Here is a 21,360-nt window from a genome sequence, read left to right as displayed (position 1 = left end):
TCGAAATGTGATGACAGTTAATGGGTGAAGTGATCTTTTTAACTTCCTGTGTGTGTTTTGAGAGCCTGGTGAACGACAATTAGATTTCCACATTTCATGGCCTGGCACGTGGATACACTTCTCAGGAACCTTTCCTGCATTTGACATGCAAAACACCAAATTTCTCTCTGTACGTGCTGGCCCGCGCCTCAGCATCTGTCACGTTCTCACTGCTCTTTCTACAGCGAGGTGCTACATTTCTCTGCTGGTATTTGGCAGCTGAACTCCTCACAGACAGCCCCTTTCATCCCGATGCGCCTCCACACCAAAGGCCTGAGCTGCGACCACTGTGAAACAGTTTTAAGAGTCCAAAAGAAGAAGAGCCACAACCTGTAGGCTGCTTTAGATACTGTTTAGTTGCGGCTCAGCTAACGAGTTTCTTTTTTACGTGATATATGATTGACTTCACTGAGTTTTGCTTTGTTGCTGTGAATAATCACATGGGAAGCATAAGAGTGCAGTTTTCTCTCGGTTATGAGGAGCAGTTGATGATAAATTCCTCCTTTTGGAAATGCTTCTGGTGTTATTCACGTTGTGGTTCATAAAGCAACAAATGCTGCTCAAATATCTTCTCATTGGTCCTTGAGATATTGCAGAAATTAGACGCTAATTTGAATAATCAGTCAAATCTGACTAGCTCCAAGCTGGCCTATACTACAAAGACAAAGCATCTATATATAAATGTGTAATCTCTTCATTAACTTCCTGTTCCTGCTTCATTTGACTGGGAGACAGGTGGGGTTTGTCCAGGCTGACCAGCTTGCCGCAGGATTTTTGACAGGAAAATGGCTCATGCAAATCCCCTGCTCTCTCCTTGGGAGTAACACCTGTGCTCCTGTCCTGTGCTGCCTGCTGCCTTTGCACTGAAAAGAGTGAGATGCATTCGTGCATTACATAATGTTTTCCATTTGAGTGGCAGCAGAAGTGCCTCAGCACCGCGAAGCCCAAACTGTCAACACAAATCATATTTGATGATTCTGTGACTTTCTGCAGTTTTGTGTCTTTCCCTGGAGTTTTACCGGATTCTTTCTTACTTCAGTAATTAAACAGAGGTACTTGTTTGCAGAGGGGCCTCACAGGGCACTCATACAGCTTTTTTTCCCCAAATATATGAGCACCCTGTGTAAAAAGGTAGCACAATTACCAGCTGTAGGGTTTTTAAGTTCAGTCTTGTGATTTATGGGTCAAAGAGCACTCTGTGTACTGTGATCGTACTGTACCATGGGATTCGAGTAGTGATATGACCAAAATAACAGGCGTATGAGACTCATTAAGACAGTTACATAAGTCAGTGGTCTGAACATTAGCTCGCAGCGCTCTCATTCCTGATAATGGTTTGAGTGACCAGTGTGCCACACCCCTGTGTGGCACACTGGTCACATTCAACATGTTCAGATTAGAGGAAAAAAAAGTCTCACTGTGTTGTGAAAATGAAATCTGGTACCTTGTAATGTTTGTGTGTGTTCAGTGCAACCTCTCCTCCCACTACAGCCATTCTAGCTCTTCTCTCTGAGGATCCTCCCTCACTATTGTCTGCAGTCTGTTTTGAAGCTGTCTAACATGCTGCGCTCCAGTTGCAACGAGCTGAAAGCATAACGGGAGTGTTTGCTTTCTTTCTGGAGTTTGTCATCTTGGGTTATCCGACACCATGTCAGCCTTTTCTTGCTTCTGCTCAATGCTCCGCTGTAGCGAAATCCAAGCGAATTCCTGCTTTGTTGCTTGTGAAGTACTGAAGTAAGTGTAGTGAAGAGCGGTATTCTGCCCTTCAGCTCCTCATGGGGTTAAAACTGCTTTGTAGTTTTTCTAGTACAGTAGAAAAACTACAAAGCAAAGTTTCTGTTTGGAAATTTATTTACTTTTTTTTTTTATTGGTTGGTCTTTTTGGTTAATCAATTACTAAATTAACAATTTAATACACTGGGTCAAAGTGACCAAATACCAGAGCTGAAGTATCTTTAGTATAGTCTGGCTACATGTTTGAGGCAGATAATGGTATCATTTGAGAGTCTAAATATCTGACATGCACCAAGTTTCCGGGTTTAAAAAGTCTCCTTGGTTGTGAAGTTAACACGGACAGAGAAAATGAGCTAAATGGTATCCATCTATAATACAGATGACGGTGAATAAAACAATGTATGTCCTTCAAACAAGCCAGTCAGACACACTCGAGTCATATTTGGAGGTTTAGGCTCCATACGTCTGCCCAGCATGACCTCCTGAGCAGAGTGTGGGCTCGCCCTCTCTTTCTGTTCTGTTTTATTGTCCTCATTCACTGGCCAGGCTCCACTCGTGTCAGCACATACCACATAGGCCTGCTACTGACGGCCACCAGCGGCAGTGAGAACATTAAATCTAGAGTCTCTTATCTATTTTTGTGCCACACCCTTTAAACTTTGTGAGTTATAAGCAAAGAGGTAATCATCTCCCCAGGTGACTTGTTAGATACAGGAACTAAGAAAGAGGAAAAACCGCAAAGAGAATACGCAATAGGAACAGAAAAGTTCAAATTTATTAAATATGTTCAGGTTTGCCTGGCAGACCACAGGATCAAAAGTGTTTAGTTTAGTTTTTCTCTTCTCATACAAAGTGAAATAAGTCAAACTGATAGTTAAAGGGACACATCATCAATTGTACCATCTGATCATTTACTTTAGGCATGGAGCCCTAAAAAAAGGCGTCTGTAGATCTCTTCACTTGCATTTCATGACAGTTCAGCTACATTCACATGTTGTTTGCCGCATGGAAAGAAAACCTCACAATATTCAAAGCGTTAATGTGTTATCTCCAGATCGTCACCCTCATCCTTGTTGCTCTTTTAGTTAAACCACTTAAATAATCTTTAAAAGAACGTCAGCGATCATCGCCGCGATGGTGTCTTCATGTACTTTGCAGCAGATGCAGAACTTCCCGGTATTATCGTTTTGATCTTAATGACCTCCAAATGGGAATTCCCATCTCTGTGGGCGAGCGGCACGTCAGCACCAGCTTTTGAAAGAGTGGGAAAAAAGGAGACCTGCAGACATAATTGGCTCATAGTTCTTCTACACTGCATAACCATTAGTGGTTGTGTTGGCCGGTTGGAGGCTGCTGGCAGAGCGATCCGTTGGCAGCATCGCAGGAATTCCGATTATTTGGAGGTTGTGATGTTTTGTTGTTGTTGTTTTGGGCCGGCTGAGTCCCCTGCGGCCCCCTCCCACTCTCATGCCCTGATAATGACGAGGTTTGCAGAGGCCCACTTGGGGGACACTAGAGCGCCAGAGCGAGATGGCAGGAAGTAGAAATGAGTTGAGAGAATGGAGACGGTCGTCAAAGTATAAATCTTCTATTTTTTTTTAATTCATTCATTTATTTATTTTTTTTAGTAACCTGTGACTTCAGGTCAATAAAGGCCTGGCCATATACTCCCCTTTTAATCATGTGACAGTCTACTTCAGAGAAGTACATCATTTATGGATTCTCAGAAGTAGAGCATTTACGTTTGTGATATGCATAGGTAATAAAACGCCTTCTCTCGGCTTAAAGGGAAATATGAGGACCTTTGGACTACAGTGCAGGCTTTAGTAAAACTGACATGGGCAAGTCTGTCTCCTATTGTTTCTGTTCCATATGGTAACGATATCCATGGGCCTTGACGTTGGGAGCAGAGGCTCGCTGTGGTTAGTTATCACTGGTAGTTAAGCATAATAAGCCTGCTGTAGGACGTTCTGTACAGCCGTGCTGTACTGTACCGTCCCATCGGAGCAGCGTCTCTGCTTCTGTGCCTTTAAAGAACATTGTCTCTGTTTTCTGTCCATTAACTCATCTCTATGTTTCTCCCCACCTCCCCCATGCCCTCAGCTGAATCATGTGACACACTGGACACAGAGGGTGACCTCCTCCTCACAGCTTCTCATGCAGAGTGGAGCTAGAACGAGACGCTCTCTGAATTACAAATAGACCGAATCTTCTCCCTGGGTTTCCTCTTGCTCAAGTTGTCTTATATAATGCAATGGAGACATTTTTTGTGACTTTATTACCACAGATTTATCTCTTCTCTCAAGAAAAGGGGGTTTACATGGAATAAAACTTAATATAACTCCCGACTACACGTTTACAAGACAGCTTTTCAGAATCTCTGCCTCTCGCTGTCCTCCATCTTTTGTCATACGTCCCTCGCCCCGTGTAGCTTGTTTCTTCTGTTCATGTTGCATTTCAAAGGTCAGGCCACTCTGTAGGTGTAATCCCACCCACCTTCTTTTCTGCTTTATTTCTTGTCATCAAAAGGTCAAACACCATGCTAATATGCAATACCACAGAATAAAATGTAGGTTTAGAGATGAACGCATGGTCAGGGGAACATCACTGTGCCCACATGCACACTGCCGAGCTCACTGAAACTTGTTTTTTTTAGGATTCAGAAGGATGCTGTGTTCAGTACACGCTGTACTTGTGTGATTGATGGTAGCTGCTTTCAGTGAAGGGAGCTCCCATTTTTTACACTTGTGTCAGGGCTCTCCTTGCAGCATGAAGATGTTAAAACAGATCGGTGTTTGTTATTTTGTAATCCAAATAAGTTCTTCTGGTAACTTTATCAGTGTAAACCTCATGAATAGACCTCAGTGTTCAGTGTTTACTTTCCATCAACATCTAATACATTATGCACATGTTTACTATAGACTGTATCTAAAAGATGGCCATAGCCACTATGGCTTTCCTCGTTGGGTAGTGGAGTGCTGTTTTTAAAACGTCAGCACATTTTATCAATCAGTCCTGGTTGTTTTGAACCCCAGGTGACCATGTTTTAACAGGAGACTGCAGTGCTCAGTTATCAGCTAATGTTAGCAAGTTTCACCTATAGACTGTATTGTGGTGCATCACACAGCCATCAATACCTGTACTTGCAAATTAGTGTAAAGACATCGAAAACATTTTTAAAAAGAGTAAAAAAATTGGAGAGCCCACTCTCTGATGTGCTGTTAATATAAATAACAGCACATTAAGCCATATTAGTTTCAGATATTCACCTTGAAAATGCTCCAAAAGGCACCAACACCACAAACTCTGGAGATCCAGGTCAGTATTGTCACAGTTTTTTTGTACCAGCTGATTATTTTAAGATGGAAGTTTAATTTCAATCGACTTGTTTTCAGAGATGGTGGCTTTCAGCCTGGAGGTTGCCCCTTCATGGTAACATACAGGCTTAATATCAGTAATTAACCGAAATATTTTCTTTCAGCTTGACCTGTGTCTTTTCATTTAGCCACGCTTTTTGGCCACTTTTGCCATCAAATGTCATGTAGCCTACCTGTTTGTTACTCCAGCCTGTCGGCCATCTTTGTGGGCTGCCGTTTTAGTCTAGGCGTGTCCAAATTCATGGGCTGCATCCTCCTGAGGACCCGGCCTTCGCGGTCTACGTGGGCCGGGTCCTCAGAAGATCGGGTAGGCCGGAAGTAAACGGCCGTGAAATTGGACGGTCTAGCCTTCTGATTAGCGTCACCGCTGTGTCGGTGGAGTTTAATAAACTCAGCCGTCTGCTCCTTGCTGTCTAAAATATAACAGGACACTGGAGTAAACTCTCGGCCATCTCACACTTCTGTTTAATCAGTTTTCTGTTTCACGTTTAGTCAGCTGTGTAAAAACCAAGGAGGAACCCACCCGGGGGATTAATAAAGTTTTATTTTATCTAATCTAATAACTTTAATCTCAGCCAAACCGATTTACTCACGAACAAACAAAACACTGAAAAAAGCCCAACAATAACATTTTTAGGTTGTCTAAGTGACTTATATATTACGTTTGTCACGGCCGGGCGGGTTACACACAGTAATTCGGCGTGCCCGTGTGGCGTGCTGGCTAGACCCAAGCGCGGCGAAGGCTAGCGGTGGGTTTGGAGCAGGCACACAGTTATTCTAGTAACGATCAGTGCACGAAGCGTGGCTTCGGAACGGTCGTTACCGACAGAGAGCGAGCGGAGCTGGGAAGAGAAAAAGGATTGAAGGGATAATCACTCACGGTTGCTGAATCAGGCGGAGACTGACGTTGGCAGAGTTTCGGAGCTCAGGTGGGTGGCGTCTCTCTTTTAACCCCGGCCCCGTGATCAGCTGATCACCGGCTGACAACGTTTAACCCGAGCAGCGAAAGTCCGCGGTGATCTGAAAATGATGTGCCGGGAGTTGTGCCATTCTCGGCCGCATCAGTAACCCTCGAGCTCCCGGCTAGCTATCGAGCTGGTGGGTAGCAGACGTCTCCGAAAACGTCGAAGCACTTTAGCAAAGATGCGATATCTTGATAAACCGAGCAGATATTTGATGTTTACACAGCTACTTTCTCGCCTGAAAATATGTTAAAAGTTTATTTTGTGACCCAGAAAGATTAATAAGAGTAATTTTAAAACTTAGTAGCGGCCGCCATTGTTGGAAACTGGAGCTTGGCTGGGCCGCGCTATGAATTCTGGGATATGGTGGGCCACGAAGGACACACCCGACCCATCCTTCAAATTCGGAAAAAGGAGGACGCATTTGTCGGCTGCATTCGGAGGGGTCTACGAATTTGGACAGCCTTCGGCGCGTCGCTGTGACGTAATCGGTCTACAAATGCGGCTTCAGGAGGATGCAGCCCATGAATTTGGACACGACATCTGATTTCATCATGTAGCCTTCCTGCTGCACACATACGCAAACACTTGGAAAGCTCTGCAGTGCCGCATAGTGCCTGGTGTTCAGGGACAAACACTACTCTGAAGCAGCATCACAGCTTTTACATCTGAGCAAAGATGAAAAGAAACGTACCTCCAGAGCACGTCGTAAAATATGGAACACAACGTGCCAAAAACAGGTCAAAATGATACCTGGCTTCTTTTATAATGGCTTCTTCTGTTGTATTTGTGTGTGCGTGTGTGTGCGTGTGTGCGTGTGGTGTGTGTGTGTGTGTGTGTGTGTGCGTGTGTGCGTGTGTGTGCGTGCGTGCATTGGACCAGAAAACCTATATGTATCTATACATGCTAAACTGTAGTTCTTCCTTGCTGTTATGGTCTTTGTCTGCCTTACTGTATCAAGATGGGGGTAACAAAGTCCTTAGGTAATCACACTGACACACCAAAAGAGCACTGGTATCAAAAGTATAATGATCACTGCCCCACATGACAGATGCATACAGACAATGAGCCTTTTCTCTGTGTATTTATTGGGAATATTGAGTATATATTTTTTGAATGCCCTACATCCCGAGTTTCTGTGAAGGATGAGAGCATTTAAGTTGATGAAGCTGATCCCCTTCAGGCTGACTAAGCTGGCTCCCCGTGCATCTTCTTGATTGTATCCACCCAAATCCAGATCTCGGTGCTTATCTAACATCTGAGTTGTGGGATTGCATGGGTCATGAAAGCCCAGCAGCCCAGTCCTTGAAGCTCAGCATTGCTGCTCTGCTATTGATTTTCCATTATGTCTCCAATCTGCAGCAGTAATCCAATAGTATCCGGGGACTGAAGCAGAGCAAAAGGAACCCATATGTGATATCTCTGGAGATGGAGACTGTGGGAGCCTTGTTGACTATGACTTCAAGGCTGTGAGGTATTCAGTCAGATGGTTTTGAAAAAGATTGTGATCCAGATTGTCCTAATTTTAGCCTAGCTATTCTACTGAAGGGCACTGGTAGATATAGATCATTTTGAAGAGAGTATAATTTCCGTAGCATGGTTAATGATGTGTTGATTGATCTGCCTGACCACTGCCTTTATTATTACTACTGGTTTGCCCGCTGGGATCATTGAGGGAATATTAGCACAGCTACTTTGAGTTTTTGACAGCTTAGATTTATTCAATCTGCATAATCATCATACCAGACAGCCCACGTCTGCTCTCTGCAACATATTTTCCTTGCAAGGTCTGCCTTGGCTGCAGAGTGGCTATTTGACTTCCACAGGGGCAGAATGGCAGCCTTGGCAATAACCCCGAAGCCGCGGAGGAGATACGGCATGAGAGCCAGTGTTTGATCTGCACTCAAGTGTGTTTGTTTGAAGGGTGGTAGAGTTTCTGACAAGGCTGTAGGGACGAGTGGGAATGGAGTTGTTTACGTACAGTGAGGCTCAGGGAGAGATGAGAGGTAAATGCAAAGTTTTAGAAAGAAAAAAAACAAACAAAAAAAGCTTCACAAGAAGGGAAGGACACGGTGCTCGAAAAGTAACGTTTCATAATGAAGTTGTGGTAAGTCAGGGAAAAAGTTTAATGTTTTACTAAATGGCTTTAATGTCTGCGTTTAGTTTATCAAGTTGTTGAAAGCTGATCCTGGAATGACATTTCCTGCATTGCTTAGGAATTTTCTTCAGGTCATTGCAAAGTCTTATCGTAACATAGACTATCTTTGACCTTACTTGCTTTTTCACAAAGGCATAGAAATATCAACTCCCTATGCACGCGCCTGTGTGAGTTTTCCATTCAGACTCAGGCTTTCATGTACTAAGTTTCCTTTTTATTGACCCGTTGGATCACTTTCCCCATTTGGTTCTCGCCCAAGACCACAAATATCCACATCCACTGTCTACCAGAGGCATTGATTTAACAAAGCTGCGTTTTTGTGTTAGCGAGGTCGTCTAATGTAATTGTGAAACACGAGGTATTGTGTTACACGTGTACAGTGTACTCTTGTTTTCCTCGTTAGAGTCCTGTGTGAGTGGCATTTACCATGGGATGGGAGTGTTTGACAGCGGTGAGACGCTCCTGATTAGGATCCTCCGTCCATTTTTACCGACCATCTGTCTGCCTCTCTTTTGTTGAGAGGTGAACAAGAGACCTGCTGTTGTTCACTGCAGCTGCGGGCCTCTCGTGGATTGTTCTCGAAGCAGTCTGTTAGAGTACCAGCTGGGTTGTGGGGTCAGGTGAGGGAGAGGTGGCTGGAGCGCGAGAGAGAGAGCGAAAGAGAGGTCCGCACAATTCATTTTGACACTGACACTCAGGCCGGTGCTGAGCTGAGAGCCAGACAGGCCTGCCTACGGGCTTATTAACATTCCTCAGGCTCAGGGCACATAGTGTAAAGGCTCAGGTGGATCAGCACCTCATTACACTGACTGACGAGGCTCGAGATCAATAACAGGATTTTATGACAGACGTGAGCTTTACAAAAAACAGGAGCTCGCACAAAAAACCATATTGGGTTTGTTGTGTGAGCGAATGTGCTCGTGTCCTTTTCGTAAGGAAGGAAATTGTTTTTAAGGTGATATAAAAGCTATGAATGATTCACAGAGGCAGAATAAGACCGAGTAAGCCTCTAGCCAGGATGGTCTCTGTGGTCTGTGCTATTGTCTCTTATGTGTTTATAGCAACAGAGAAGCTGGTGTGCAGATCAGGAGCCAGTCTGGAGATAAGAGCTGAGTGTCTGCTACCCTCTCAATATCTGAATCTCTGTGTGTGAGCGTATTTTCGTCCAAGTGCACCTTACTCCCATTTGGAGACTATTTCTAACAAAGGTGCAACATATTGCAAGGATTTTACTTTGCAAGAACCAAACACAAACAAGACTTTTTCAATTAGTGTTCCACTGCATGGCGATGATGTGATGATGATGTGACAGCTGGTCACAAAACAGGTGACTGCAGGGCATGAGGGCAGCAAGACATGTGCGATACTCAAAGCTCCAGTAACAGCAGGCGCATTTATATGCAGGTGATGTGGTGACTGCAGCCTTGCGAGAGCTTGTCAAAGTCCAACTTTTGCAAGTGCTCTTACTCCTCACTTCTTCTCAGTGTGTCCTGAGGCAACATTTAAATGACTTACGCCACTCTGTCTCATTTTCTCTGGGAGTGTTAGTGGAGAAAAACAGACACATTTTAAGGAGGAGTAGAAAATTCATGGAGAGCATACGTAGAAACAAGACAGACTGGTGCTTTGTGGCTCAGGGAGGACTTGGATGAGCTGTAAGCCGGGCAGTGACACGCTGTGCAGCTCCACTCCTTTATGAGGTGTTGTTCTGCACGTACAAAGTCTTGAATATGGAGGCAATATGAAAACAGAGAAGCCGGCGATTAGATTAAAGTGTAACAAGATTTCTGTATCTGCACGCTGTGATTTGTGAGGTGTTGAAGTGACAGGCAGGAAAGGACTGTTTCTCCAACACGGCACTCGAGCAGAACTCTGTTTATTACAAAACACAGATGTACATCTCATGAGTCAGGAGTGACTGTCAGAGTTAAAGTGCCTTTTTTATCAGGTGGAGATTAGCAGAATCAGCAAGATTCACTTACTTTAATGCAATGTCAGTGCCTTTTTAAAAATATTTTATAGTAACTTACTGGGCACCCGTTCTCTTACAGAAGGTCCTGTGACAACTCCTGATGATTGCTCAGCCTGACAATCAAGAGCTGCTGCCCTGATTGCTGCTCGTCAGGCACAGCTTTTCATTAAGCAAGGTATGCTTTTGACTGCTCAGTAAATTTTAGAGTGATACGACAATTGACAAGAATTACGGTGTTATAGTTTGTTGCCTGAATGACTTTGTGTCACTTTTAGATGTCTACGGCCACAGAAAATGGGACAGGAGGGAATCGGAGCTCAGAGAAAACCTACAAGAAGGTAAAAGAGTGTGTTTGGTAACATTTTCATGTTATGATGAATATGAGCACGATCCCTTAACATTTACTTGGAAATGCTGCTGTTTAGAGTCAGCTTTTGCTTCTGAGCCACTCGAGTCCCTTAACTCCTTCTGCAGCACATTATGTCGTGACCCTCCCACAGCCAGCTGCCAGCAGTCAGTCAAGTGCTGGGTACATTTGTTTTCTTTCTTGTACTCTAGACGTCACTCCTTATGGAAACATCTCTCTCTTTTCTTTTTTTAAGATTCACCCATAATGCATTTCTTTATACTAGCTACCTCTGTTCAGGTTTGGGGAAATATGTTTTAGAGGTGTCATGCAATAAAAACACAAACTGGATTTGTGTCCAAGTCTGCAAGTGCATTTGGATGTGTTTGTGTGGAAATTCTCATATTTCAAATCAAATCAAAGGGTAAACAAGGGAGCAAGTGTGCCACGGCTAGACTAATGTGATATTTTCTTTTCGAATTTCCCATCCAGACCACATCCTCGGCGTTAAAGGGAGCCATTCAGCTTGGTATTGGCTATACAGTGGGAAACCTCACCTCCAAGCCTGACAGAGATGTTCTTATGCAAGACTTCTATGTGGTGGAGAGTGTCTTTCTGCCCAGGTCAGTGATCCCACACGCACATCCACAGTGTTACATTCACAGAAACACTCTCTCAGCATATGTGTTTTTGTGCGTTGAAGGTTTGTGTCCTTGTCGCGTAAGCTCAAGGTTATTTATCTGCAGGACTTGGTGAATAGGAGAGCTGCTTCGTAAAAACAGACTGTGTGTAGGTTGGCTGTGAATGAACGAATGGGAAGTGAGTGAAGGGCACGCTTCGCCTGGACGGCCTCCGCAAATATTATATGTCTGGATCTCGAATGAAAAACATTAACCGCTGTTATTAATCCCGCTCGGTGGAAACTACATGCGCTCGAAATCCACTCCAAAGAAAATGTGGTACCACCTCAAACTGCCAGCGTCATCATTTATCAACAGTTTTGCTAGTCTAAGTCATGACGCAGGGATAAAACTATTCTAGTGGATTATCTTGCCAAGAACTGTGGAATCAGCTTACTGTGTGCCTCTTAACTGCCACAGAGCAAAACGTACGGCGGCGCGCCGCTGAGCTATCTTCAAAATTACATCATCAGCTCAAAGAAATGCTTTATATAATCTAAAGCAGGACGAGGAATTCATCGAAAGTGTTGCCTTATGTCCACACATATGGTTTATTAACACACAGCTGATGCTGCGGCACATACTTTATCAGTTTTTGTTTTCTTTTAGAGCTGTAGAGGAACTACAAAAACAAATTAAATCAGGAGCAGCTGAGCAAAAGATGTCTATTAGTTGCTGTTTGTCCATCCCAGTGTAAATACATCCAAGGTCATTCAATGTTGTGTTTAACCCTTGGACGTCAGGAGGAGAATTACAGTCCTATCAGGATGTACTTTGTGGTTTACCTTAGAGATGCTGCACCAGGATATGCAAACTGGGCATGGTTTATGCAAACCTCCTTCTGGCACGCACACCAGTCCTGCTCCTCAGCAACAGCCAAACAAAGCTCTTGTTGTGTTTGACTGATAAAGGCCCTGATGATTTTCAAGACTTTGATGAAAACTCCACATCTCTCGCTGAGACCAGTGTTGCCAACTTAGCGACTTTGTCGCTATATTTAGCGAGTTTTCAGACCCCTTAGCGACTTTTTTTCTAAAAAAAGTCGCTAAAAACAGACGTGAAAGCGCGTATCGCTTTTACTCTCAACAAGCAGCGGGTGCTGTAACGCAGTCAGTTCTTCTTTTACTCTTTTACTCTTATGCAGTTTTGTGGATCACAAGGTTTAAAACTACTTATAAACACACACACACAAAGTAACTCCACCAGAGTGCCTATTTCGGGTCACTTTTGCCAGTCCAAGCCCAGGTAAAGGAGCAGGGGTGGAATTGTGACATTAAAAAAACCAATAATTGCTAAAAGAAATTTAATTTGTAGTTCTAAATAAACTCTAAATGCATTTAGGACGTTTTTTACTCACTTTATGTCTCTTCCACGATGTTATTTCTCTCTCCAACAACATAGGTTACAATTTAGATTAGCATGACCAATTATGCAAATTAGGCGATGACGTCATTTAGCGACTTCTAGCGACTTTTAGGACAACCAATAGCGATTTTCCTTACTGAGGAGTTGGCAACACTAGCTGAGGCTCTGAAGCGCAAAATGACGAGCGAGAATTGGTTTAAAATGAGGCTTGTTTCATCCAGCCCAAGTTTGAATTAAAATGAAAGTGGTGGCAGTCTCCAGGGCCACCTTTTTCACAGGGGGAGAGAGAATCTAGGCCATGTTGTTAGGAAGAAAATAAAATTACACAAGACAGAACAAACAGAGTGTAATGAGTGAGGGGAGAAAATGAATGTCTTACATCTTTATTCTGACATAACCGTTTCCTATTTTATTCTTTCTGCTTTCCCTCAGCATTTATCTTCTGTTCTGTAATAGCACACAAACCCTTCTCTTTCCTCCCACCGCAGGACTACCCTGAACAAGTGACTAAACGATGGAAACGGAGATGTCGCTTTGACTCCCACACGCTTAATTTTCAGTTTGTCTCACACCTTTCCGCAGACTCACGCAGACACAGAGAGGGAGATGAATCCCTGATTAGACTGAAAATTTTCCGGGCGCTTGTGTTGCTTAATGTTTTTTTTTCTTTTAAGTAGACTCTCAATCAGTGGCAAATGATTCCCGTTGTCCTCGCGCACTAAACAAACCATTCAAATGCCATTGTTGTGTGATCACAGATATAGTGTTACACCTGCGCCTTGCCTCCGTGTCACTGAATATAGCACACGCAGGGAACAACAAAGGGGCCTCTCTACCCAGAGCAGCTTCCAAGTAACCAGATTTAGAGGTGCCCTGGGAAACAAAACCTTTATTAACCTATTTCTGCAACTACAAAACTGATTCCAATGAAAGTTTAGCTTTAAAAAAAGACTCGACGGCTGACTCACGCTACCCTTATCCAATGTACTTACAGGATTATGGGTTAGGTTAGTTAGAAACAGGGTCAGCCTTTGTCGAAGCCCGTCTGGAAACGTCTCCCACTCCACGCTTGGCAAAAAACAAAAAAAACCATGCAGGTTATTGTGTCTCATTTTATTTGGTTTTACACCTTTTTATTTGAGCCATTTTCTCCCCATTTGAGCTGAAGTGCATGTTTTTTATTTGGTATTGTTCGATCCAGTAATTAGAGCCATCTTCAGTCTCCAGGCGAAGAACTCTATACAGACCTATCTCTGTTAGCACAATGCTGGTGAATCTGGGTTCCCATAGAGGACTTACTGAAGCCTGTTCAAGCAGGAATGGAAGAAAATACAAGGGCCCTCTGATAAAATTACCCAGAGTCAATAGCGTAGATACCAGGCACAAAGATTAGGTGCTGGTGTTCATTTCCCCCGGTAGTGCCAGTTTTCCAGGGGGCGCGAGAATGCATCTGTGTTACTGACACTAACATGTTTCCTTTTGTAATGTTAAAGCTTCTTTTTTAAATTTCATGTCAGTTAGTGTTGAAAGATGTATCTAATATACCCGTTTGTGTGTTTGTCTCATCTTGTCTTGGTCAAATATTACCAGTGAGGGAAGCAACCTGACTCCAGCACATCACTATCCTGACTTCCGCTTCAAGACGTACGCCCCGCTGGCCTTCCGCTACTTCAGAGATCTGTTCGGCATCAAGCCAGATGACTACCTGGTAAGACTAAAACCTGGCAGACCTTGCAGGTCATTATTTGTGTTCATGCTCATAATCCAGACCTCAGCTCCGTCTGGATCACCACCTCATTTGTATGGAGCCATGCCACAGGAAGCAAATCTAGTGCACTCTCATTTCTCAGCACAGCAACTGAAATGAACCTGCTGGTCCTATTCAAGGGGGTAAAAAAAGGTCATTTTAAGTTTTTACTTTCAAGACTTAAAGGAAAAAAAAGGACATTTAAGAAAATATGCTGAGTCACTTCCTGTCACTGACTGCCTGCCCAGTATTTCCCTGCACATAACCCGCATAAACTCACTGCTGTTTATGAGATTAAACAGAGATCATTTTTATAAATTAGTGAGATCTATGACATTGGATTTAGATTTTTTTACCTGTTCCAGCCTCGATGCAAAGCTCAGCTAACTGCTTGCTAGGTGCTATAACTTCACATTCAACGTAAGGTGTTACAGGGGCAAATGCTGAAATCGCATCATTTTAAGGCTGTTGCTAGGCGGTTGCCAGTCTACGTAATGACGTAGATGCATTTTTAAGATGTTCTACATGCCAAGTTTGATTTGTCATCTCCCTGGTTGTGTAGGAGGAGTGGGCAGCCAAAGAAACAACCACACAGGCTGAGATTTCCTGTGTTACAGCGAGATTCACCTGGTTCTTACATGCACACGTCACAAACTGACATAGATAATCAGTTGTAAGTCTGATAAAGAAGAGAGAATTCCTCGTTATTTTTGTCTGTCTGGAATTTCTTTCCACCAACTAAATGCTGACTAATGTAGAATCCAATAGGTTCAGTAATGCTGCAGTCCCCAGGAGGCTGAAGTCAAGGCAAAACATTGGGGTGGTGGAGATACTGGAGCTAATAATGACAGAGCATGTGCCCTCATTAGCACAGCTGTAATCCTCACACATGCAGTGATTTCCCAGCAGACTCACAGGCACACATTTTGACATTTAGACAGAAGCATTTTGTGTGATTCATGTTTTTGTTTTTGCTCGTTTGCACGTGTTTTTGTCTGTGAAAATATTCCCTGGCTGAAGTCTTTGGTGTTCATTTCAAACGTTTGACAGTTCTAATTTAATGCTAAATTGATACTCTACCTGTATATAAATAAAATTAGATTTCAAAAAGGTGTGATTTCCTCTGACCTTTATCCTGCTGTGGCGGCATCTTCCTGCGTTCCTTATGCCTCGAAGTCTTTCCTAAACCCATCAGGCTACATTGTTCCTTTTGATGGCCAGATTCTTTTCTGCATAGATGAGAGACAAAAAGCTCCAGAAGAGAGTCGGAGATTAAAAAGTTATTTCAAGGCCGAAGAGGGTTGATGGCGTAAGGCCCGCCAGCGTTGAGGAGTAGTGCTAATGACTGATGTCCTTGAGGTGATGATGAATTCATTCAGGCGGAGGCCACACTGCGGTGTCTAATTAGGAGAGAATGTGGACACGCATACACAGCCAGCCTCAGTGCAAATAGTGCTGGTAACGCAACGTGACTGTGGATGGTCATCAAGTGGAAGAGTCTCTGGAGAGGGAGAGTGGATGCCTCCAGTGTTTCTCTCTTTTGAAAATGTGGCTCTCATAATGCACTGATTAATATCTTAACGCTTCTCTACAGTCTTGCGGGTTCTTGTATGTAGATGGGCACTGCGGGACGGAGGCTCTCGTTTCTTAGCAGGAAGATTCACATGTCCGTGGGCGCCTATAAAGTTTGGCAAACAGATAAACAGTAGACTGATGTGAAGCAGAGCTGGCATTAATGGAACAATAAAACAAATGTAGACAGGGTTCTGCTTTCTCCGATAAGCATGTGAACAACTGTAGACTTTGGGGCTGATTTTTCATTACAAAAGCGGCCCTCCAATTTTATGGCACCAGCCGAGGGACCTCTGTTTCCGGCTCTGCTGCGTGCAAAGCTATACCATAAAGAGTTGATTTGTGAATTTGATGTATTAGATATGAAATGTTTATGGCTCTCTTCCTCAGTACTCCCTGGTAAACGAGCCTCTGATTGAGCTGGTCAACCCCGGGGCCAGCGGCTCTCTCTTCTACCTGACCAGCGACGATGAGTTCATCATTAAAACCGTTCAGCACAAGGAGGCCAAGTTTCTCCAGAGGCTGCTACCTGGATACTACATGGTGAGAAGTTTAATGTTACTTCATTACAGTTCGTGATGGCATGTGAAAATTCTTGCTGATTGGTGTCTAAAACCCGCTCGGTGTTAAATGAGTGATTACTCATGAGATGCTTCAGAGGCAAAAATGAGATGGAGTGAAAATGCTCTTTAGCTCCTGCACTAGGAGCCTGAATAGCAATTCAACTTGACTGAGGACAGTGGTAGTTGCATAGATAAAAGTCCAAAATTTGATCAGTTCATTTTGTTATTCATGTTTTTATTTATTGCATCCACATTCTGCTTGACATCAGTGAAGCATGGAGTGTACATGGTGCCAAGTTTTCCACATATGGAGTTTAAACCATACGCAGTCTTCCCCTTCCAGTTAGTCCTCTTCTGCAGCAATTCGCCACTTCTATTCACCGCTTGCTATTTTTAGATATATCCTTTCATAGAAGTGCTGTTCTGACCACTTAAACTTGTGCTCCAGTAGTGTGTTTTAGATCTGATCCACTGTGTCAAAACGGCAACCCTTCACTTGAATGTTTTCTTTTTGGAGAAGAAGGTAAAGTCGCAGGGAACCATATCTGGCAAGAATTGAAGGTGTTGAGCCAAGACTTTGTTAATGTGGAAAAAAAAAATACACTCACAAAATTTTGAGTTGTCTATTGAATGTTTTCCCTCAGCAGTCTAACTTTGGGAGACAGTTTGGACAACTCCTTGAATGTTATAGCAAAATCGAAAAGCACGCTCACTGGGCACTATGTGCCATTCTACTGAAAACTGCTGTGCTCTGAGCCGTAACAGAAGACTCAGCACTCTTCTTGGCATGAAAATCAGATATGTCTGACACAGAAGTTTGCTCTTTGCACAAGTTTAAAGTCCTCTGCAAAGGTCTATTTTTTATTTCTTTTAAATCAGCGGAGCTACAGATTTTTTTTTTTTTTTTATAGTAGTAGAAATACTAAACAGATGGTCCACAATTTATAGCTCTATCTACAAACACTAACAGAGCTCCTTATCTGGGGTAGGTACGTCACAGTTATCTGCAATATAATTCTGACCATGCACAAATTAGTTACCAAACTGCTTCCTTTTATCTCACACATTAATATATCTTTTAAAAAATGCACCCAGTCTACAAAACTCAACGTCGTTGCGACCCCTGTGCTTTCTCTAAATTCACAGAACTTGAACCAGAATCCACGCACTTTGCTTCCCAAGTTTTACGGCCTGTACTGCATCCAGTCTGGAGGCATCAACATCCGATTGGTGGTGATGAACAATGTGTTGCCTCGCTCTGTCAAAATGCACTACAAATACGACCTGAAGGGATCCACCTATAAGAGACGAGCGTCCAGGAAAGAGAGAGAGAAGGCCTGTCCGACCTACAAAGACTTGGACTTTCAAGACATGCACGAGGAGGGGCTTTACTTTGACGCCGAGACGTACAACAACCTCATGAAGACTCTGCAGAGAGACTGTCGGGTAGGTAGTTTTATGGATGTTCTTCTCACAGACTGGCTTTGAAATGGCAGTCGTATCATGACAGGAAGCTCTCTATTGTTCCCTACAACAAATAAGGAAGTCTAGGATGATCTCATTTTGGTTTCATAGCACGGAGCTTTCCTGGTGAAATCCTTTCAAGCTGGAAATCTTAGTCTAGTGAGAAAATATATCTTTTTAAAGGGTTGGTATGTATTCTAACACCAGCAACATGCATCCTTGTAACTTAATCACATTATATACTGCTTTGGGATAATAAGTTCGTATCCTAGATGGGACGAAATATTTTGAAAAGAGAATTTTCCTTGTCTTTGCCACAGAGGGAAAGACAATGTGTTCAGCTAAACTTTCAGTTTGCCTCGGGTCTCTGTTCTTGTTTCCTTGCACGGCTATGTTTCACTACGTGACAGCTCTCCAAACACTGAATGTGATTAAGGCATGATCCTGGTAGCGTGAGACTCAGAGCCCTGTCCAAAGATAGTCTTCCAATCTAAAGGCTCACATTCTTCTCTGTATTAATGCAGACACCGTGAAATTGTTCAACTGAAGGAGGATAGTTTGAGCTTAATAAGAGACATGAGCTGTGCTCTGGCGATTCACCAAATCTTTAAAAAAAGAAAACGTTGTGCTGCAAACACATAAACTTCATCCTTTCATATCCCTTTGTCTGTCTGCATTACATTAGTTAGGAAGAATTGTTGCTAGTCATGGAGGCTGATGGATCGTGTACAGTAAATTTTCAGATTTGTGGGCCATAGCTGTGATTAAATAAGAAGCCTCTAGGTTTTAAAAAGCAAAAGACACAAAACTTAAGTGGTACTGATGTCTGCACCCTCTGTTCCCCTCCCAAGGCAACAATTCAGACGTTGTGCACCATAAACTCATAAAACAAATGGCTGTATATTAAGCTTTTTTACATTAGAGCTTTCTGAAATGTTGAATTAAGACCCTAATAAAGCACTAAGCATACATAACCTTTGGCTCATTGTCGGTTACAGCAGAAGTTTCCATTTGGAAAATACCCTTTCTAAACACAGAGAGGTGGCATATTTGTGAAGCTATTTATACACCATGATCAAACACTAGATAATCAGGTTAGAGCAGACCTGGGCATCGGACAGCCTCTAGTTAGTTGTGCTTTTATTTTAAAGTCACCTTTGGGGTTTTGTTGTTCGTTTTTTTTTTTTTAAATCTATATATGTACATGTGTGCAAGCAAATGGAGCTTCACTGTAAACATGTTCGTGGAAACACTTATGAGAGATATGATACGATATGAAAATGTCAGCTCGCACTAAAAATAAAATAAAAAGACAGTTTCAGGGTGTAGAGGTTTTTTTAACAAGACATGTATGTAAGTATGTATTTACTGAGGTCAGAGGTAAGACTGTGTGCTTTGCTTGTGGAGAGCTCATTTGTGTGTTTGAGGAGTACAATTTGAATCGCCATTCTGAGACTAAACACACAGAGATGATTTTGAGTGTTTCTCTTTGGCTCTGGGTGAGGGCTGTGTCAATCCCACCCAGTGACAATTACACAGGCCAGTTACTTATTATTTTAGGTAAATCCCAAGTATATTACAGAGGAGCTGGCAGGAATGACCTTAGTGAAAGGGACTGTAACAGGGAGTGATTTGTTCACAGATAACTGGCAGACGTTATGTCCAAATCTGACAAATTTCAGATTTGGACACTTTAAAAATGATTGAAGGCAGATTTAGACAGAAGTAACTGAACTGAACGACTCTTTCTAGTAGCACTTTTATAAAGAAAGAAAATTAATAAGTAAAATTGAGTTGGGCTTTTTGGTGTGTCGCTTCACAACAGCCCCAGCTTGTCATGTGGTCTCTTGGGAAAGTTAATTGCCCACTTATGGTTTTAAGGGCCATTTCAAAGTGCAGAAAATCTAGACCTCAATCTTTGTGTTTGGGGGGAAAAAAATGTTAACAGCCTGCTGTATTTAACCTGGAAATAGACCTGGATGTTACAGCAAGTGTTGATGGGTACATCAGATGAGTTCAGGGAACAGCAAAAGAAAGACTTCCTGGCAAAGTTCCTGCTGAGTCGTGCCAACCTGCCAGACCTGGCAACCTCGTGAGGCTCCATATAGCTAACAACTTAATGACTTCCCTTACACCAAACTTCGGGTAAATGATTCAGTTTTTTATTTGGAAGAAGAGGAAACAAACATGATGTTTTTATTGAAAGAATTAAAGCTAATGAATAGTGGGATGCTGTGTGTTTAAATCAGCCTATTATGTAACACAATCTGTGTCCTCTAATTTCTGTATACTCAGAAAACAAGTAATGACATGGGTAGCTCAGTTTTACGGAAAATCTTTTGCTGCATTAGTTTGTAGTTGTTTGTTCCTCTTTAGGGGAAATTGATTCCTCTTACAGGATTGCTGCATGAACAGGTGTGATCACCTCTTGCTTTCCCTCCTTTTAAGTCAAACATTATCTCGAGTTTTGCGGTAAATCTGGGTCTTGTGATGTTGACTTACAGTCAGGCTACCATAAACTCAGAGCCTTATGTAATCTCCTCAGGTTAGAGTGTTTCTCATTATCATTAACCAGTGTGTTGACTTTCTCAAAGTTCTGTTTTCTTAAGCACACTGACACCGACATCCTCCCTTCTGGCTAATTCAGTGATTTCTTAATGTTTAACCTGGCAGTGCACGCAAGCAGTTCACAAGCTCAAAGTACAACAGAGATGCACTGGCTGTCTGTGTGTGTATAAAATTAATGTATATAGTTTATAAAACCTATATGGTGTATGCAAGTTGGACTGTTTTGCAGCAGCTGTTACAGAGACTGTGCTGTATAGTTTATTGTCATGGCTTCCTGCGTTTGCCTCCTAAGCGGGAAGCAAAGTGCCCTCTAAGCAGAATCTCTGTCCATTTCCATGAGTAAGCAGCTAACCCCGTCACCGCAGGAGAGGCTGCGGACCAGAACGCAGAGTAAGGGTCGGCAGAAGCTAAGCAACAGGGGGCATAGGGGGCTTTGGAGGGAACGAGGAAGTGGAAGAAAGAGTTGTCCTTTAATAGCTATGATAAAAAAAGTAATGTTCAGCTGTTTTTCCAGAGCCTGCAGGGAATGTGGGAATGTGGAAAGTCAGAGTTTAGTTAAAAGAAGAAATGGTGTTTGAGCAATGCTTGTGACATTTCAGAAATAACCGATACGAGAAATGTGCTCTCTTCTTAAGTCTCTCCTCTCCATTACTCTCCAGCTCCCCTGATACTCCCCCAAATGCCAAAACAACACGAGGCATTAATAATTCATGCTGAACTCTACTCTACAGAGAGAGTGAGACAGAGAGGGTTTATTGTAGAGTGTGTGTGCATCTACCAGTCTGACTCTGGGTGTGTGTGTGTGTGTGTGTG

The 21,360-nt window shown here is 42.9% G+C and overlaps 1 protein-coding gene across 1 annotated transcript in view; it reads left to right on the top strand.

Moving 5' to 3' along the window:
- pip5k1bb (phosphatidylinositol-4-phosphate 5-kinase, type I, beta b) overlaps window positions 1-21,360 on the top strand; it is a 31,870-nt gene that overhangs the window by 823 nt on the left and 9,687 nt on the right. The window contains exons 2-7 of the mRNA XM_005922911.3: window positions 10,322-10,417; window positions 10,518-10,580; window positions 11,081-11,211; window positions 14,224-14,341; window positions 16,343-16,495; window positions 17,662-17,961. Of these exons, the coding sequence (XP_005922973.1) occupies window positions 10,518-10,580; window positions 11,081-11,211; window positions 14,224-14,341; window positions 16,343-16,495; window positions 17,662-17,961 (765 nt within the window). The 5' untranslated portion in view covers window positions 10,322-10,417. The remainder of the gene's footprint in view (window positions 1-10,321; window positions 10,418-10,517; window positions 10,581-11,080; window positions 11,212-14,223; window positions 14,342-16,342; window positions 16,496-17,661; window positions 17,962-21,360) is intronic.

This window comes from Haplochromis burtoni, unplaced genomic scaffold (genome assembly GCF_018398535.1).
Source record: "Haplochromis burtoni strain Fernald_Lab_line unplaced genomic scaffold, NCSU_Asbu1 Contig_63, whole genome shotgun sequence".
In the NCBI taxonomy this organism is placed as follows: Eukaryota; Metazoa; Chordata; class Actinopteri; order Cichliformes; family Cichlidae; genus Haplochromis; species Haplochromis burtoni.
The sequence above is the reverse complement of the archived record's forward strand: the minus strand, read 5'-3'. Positions and strand labels throughout refer to the sequence as shown.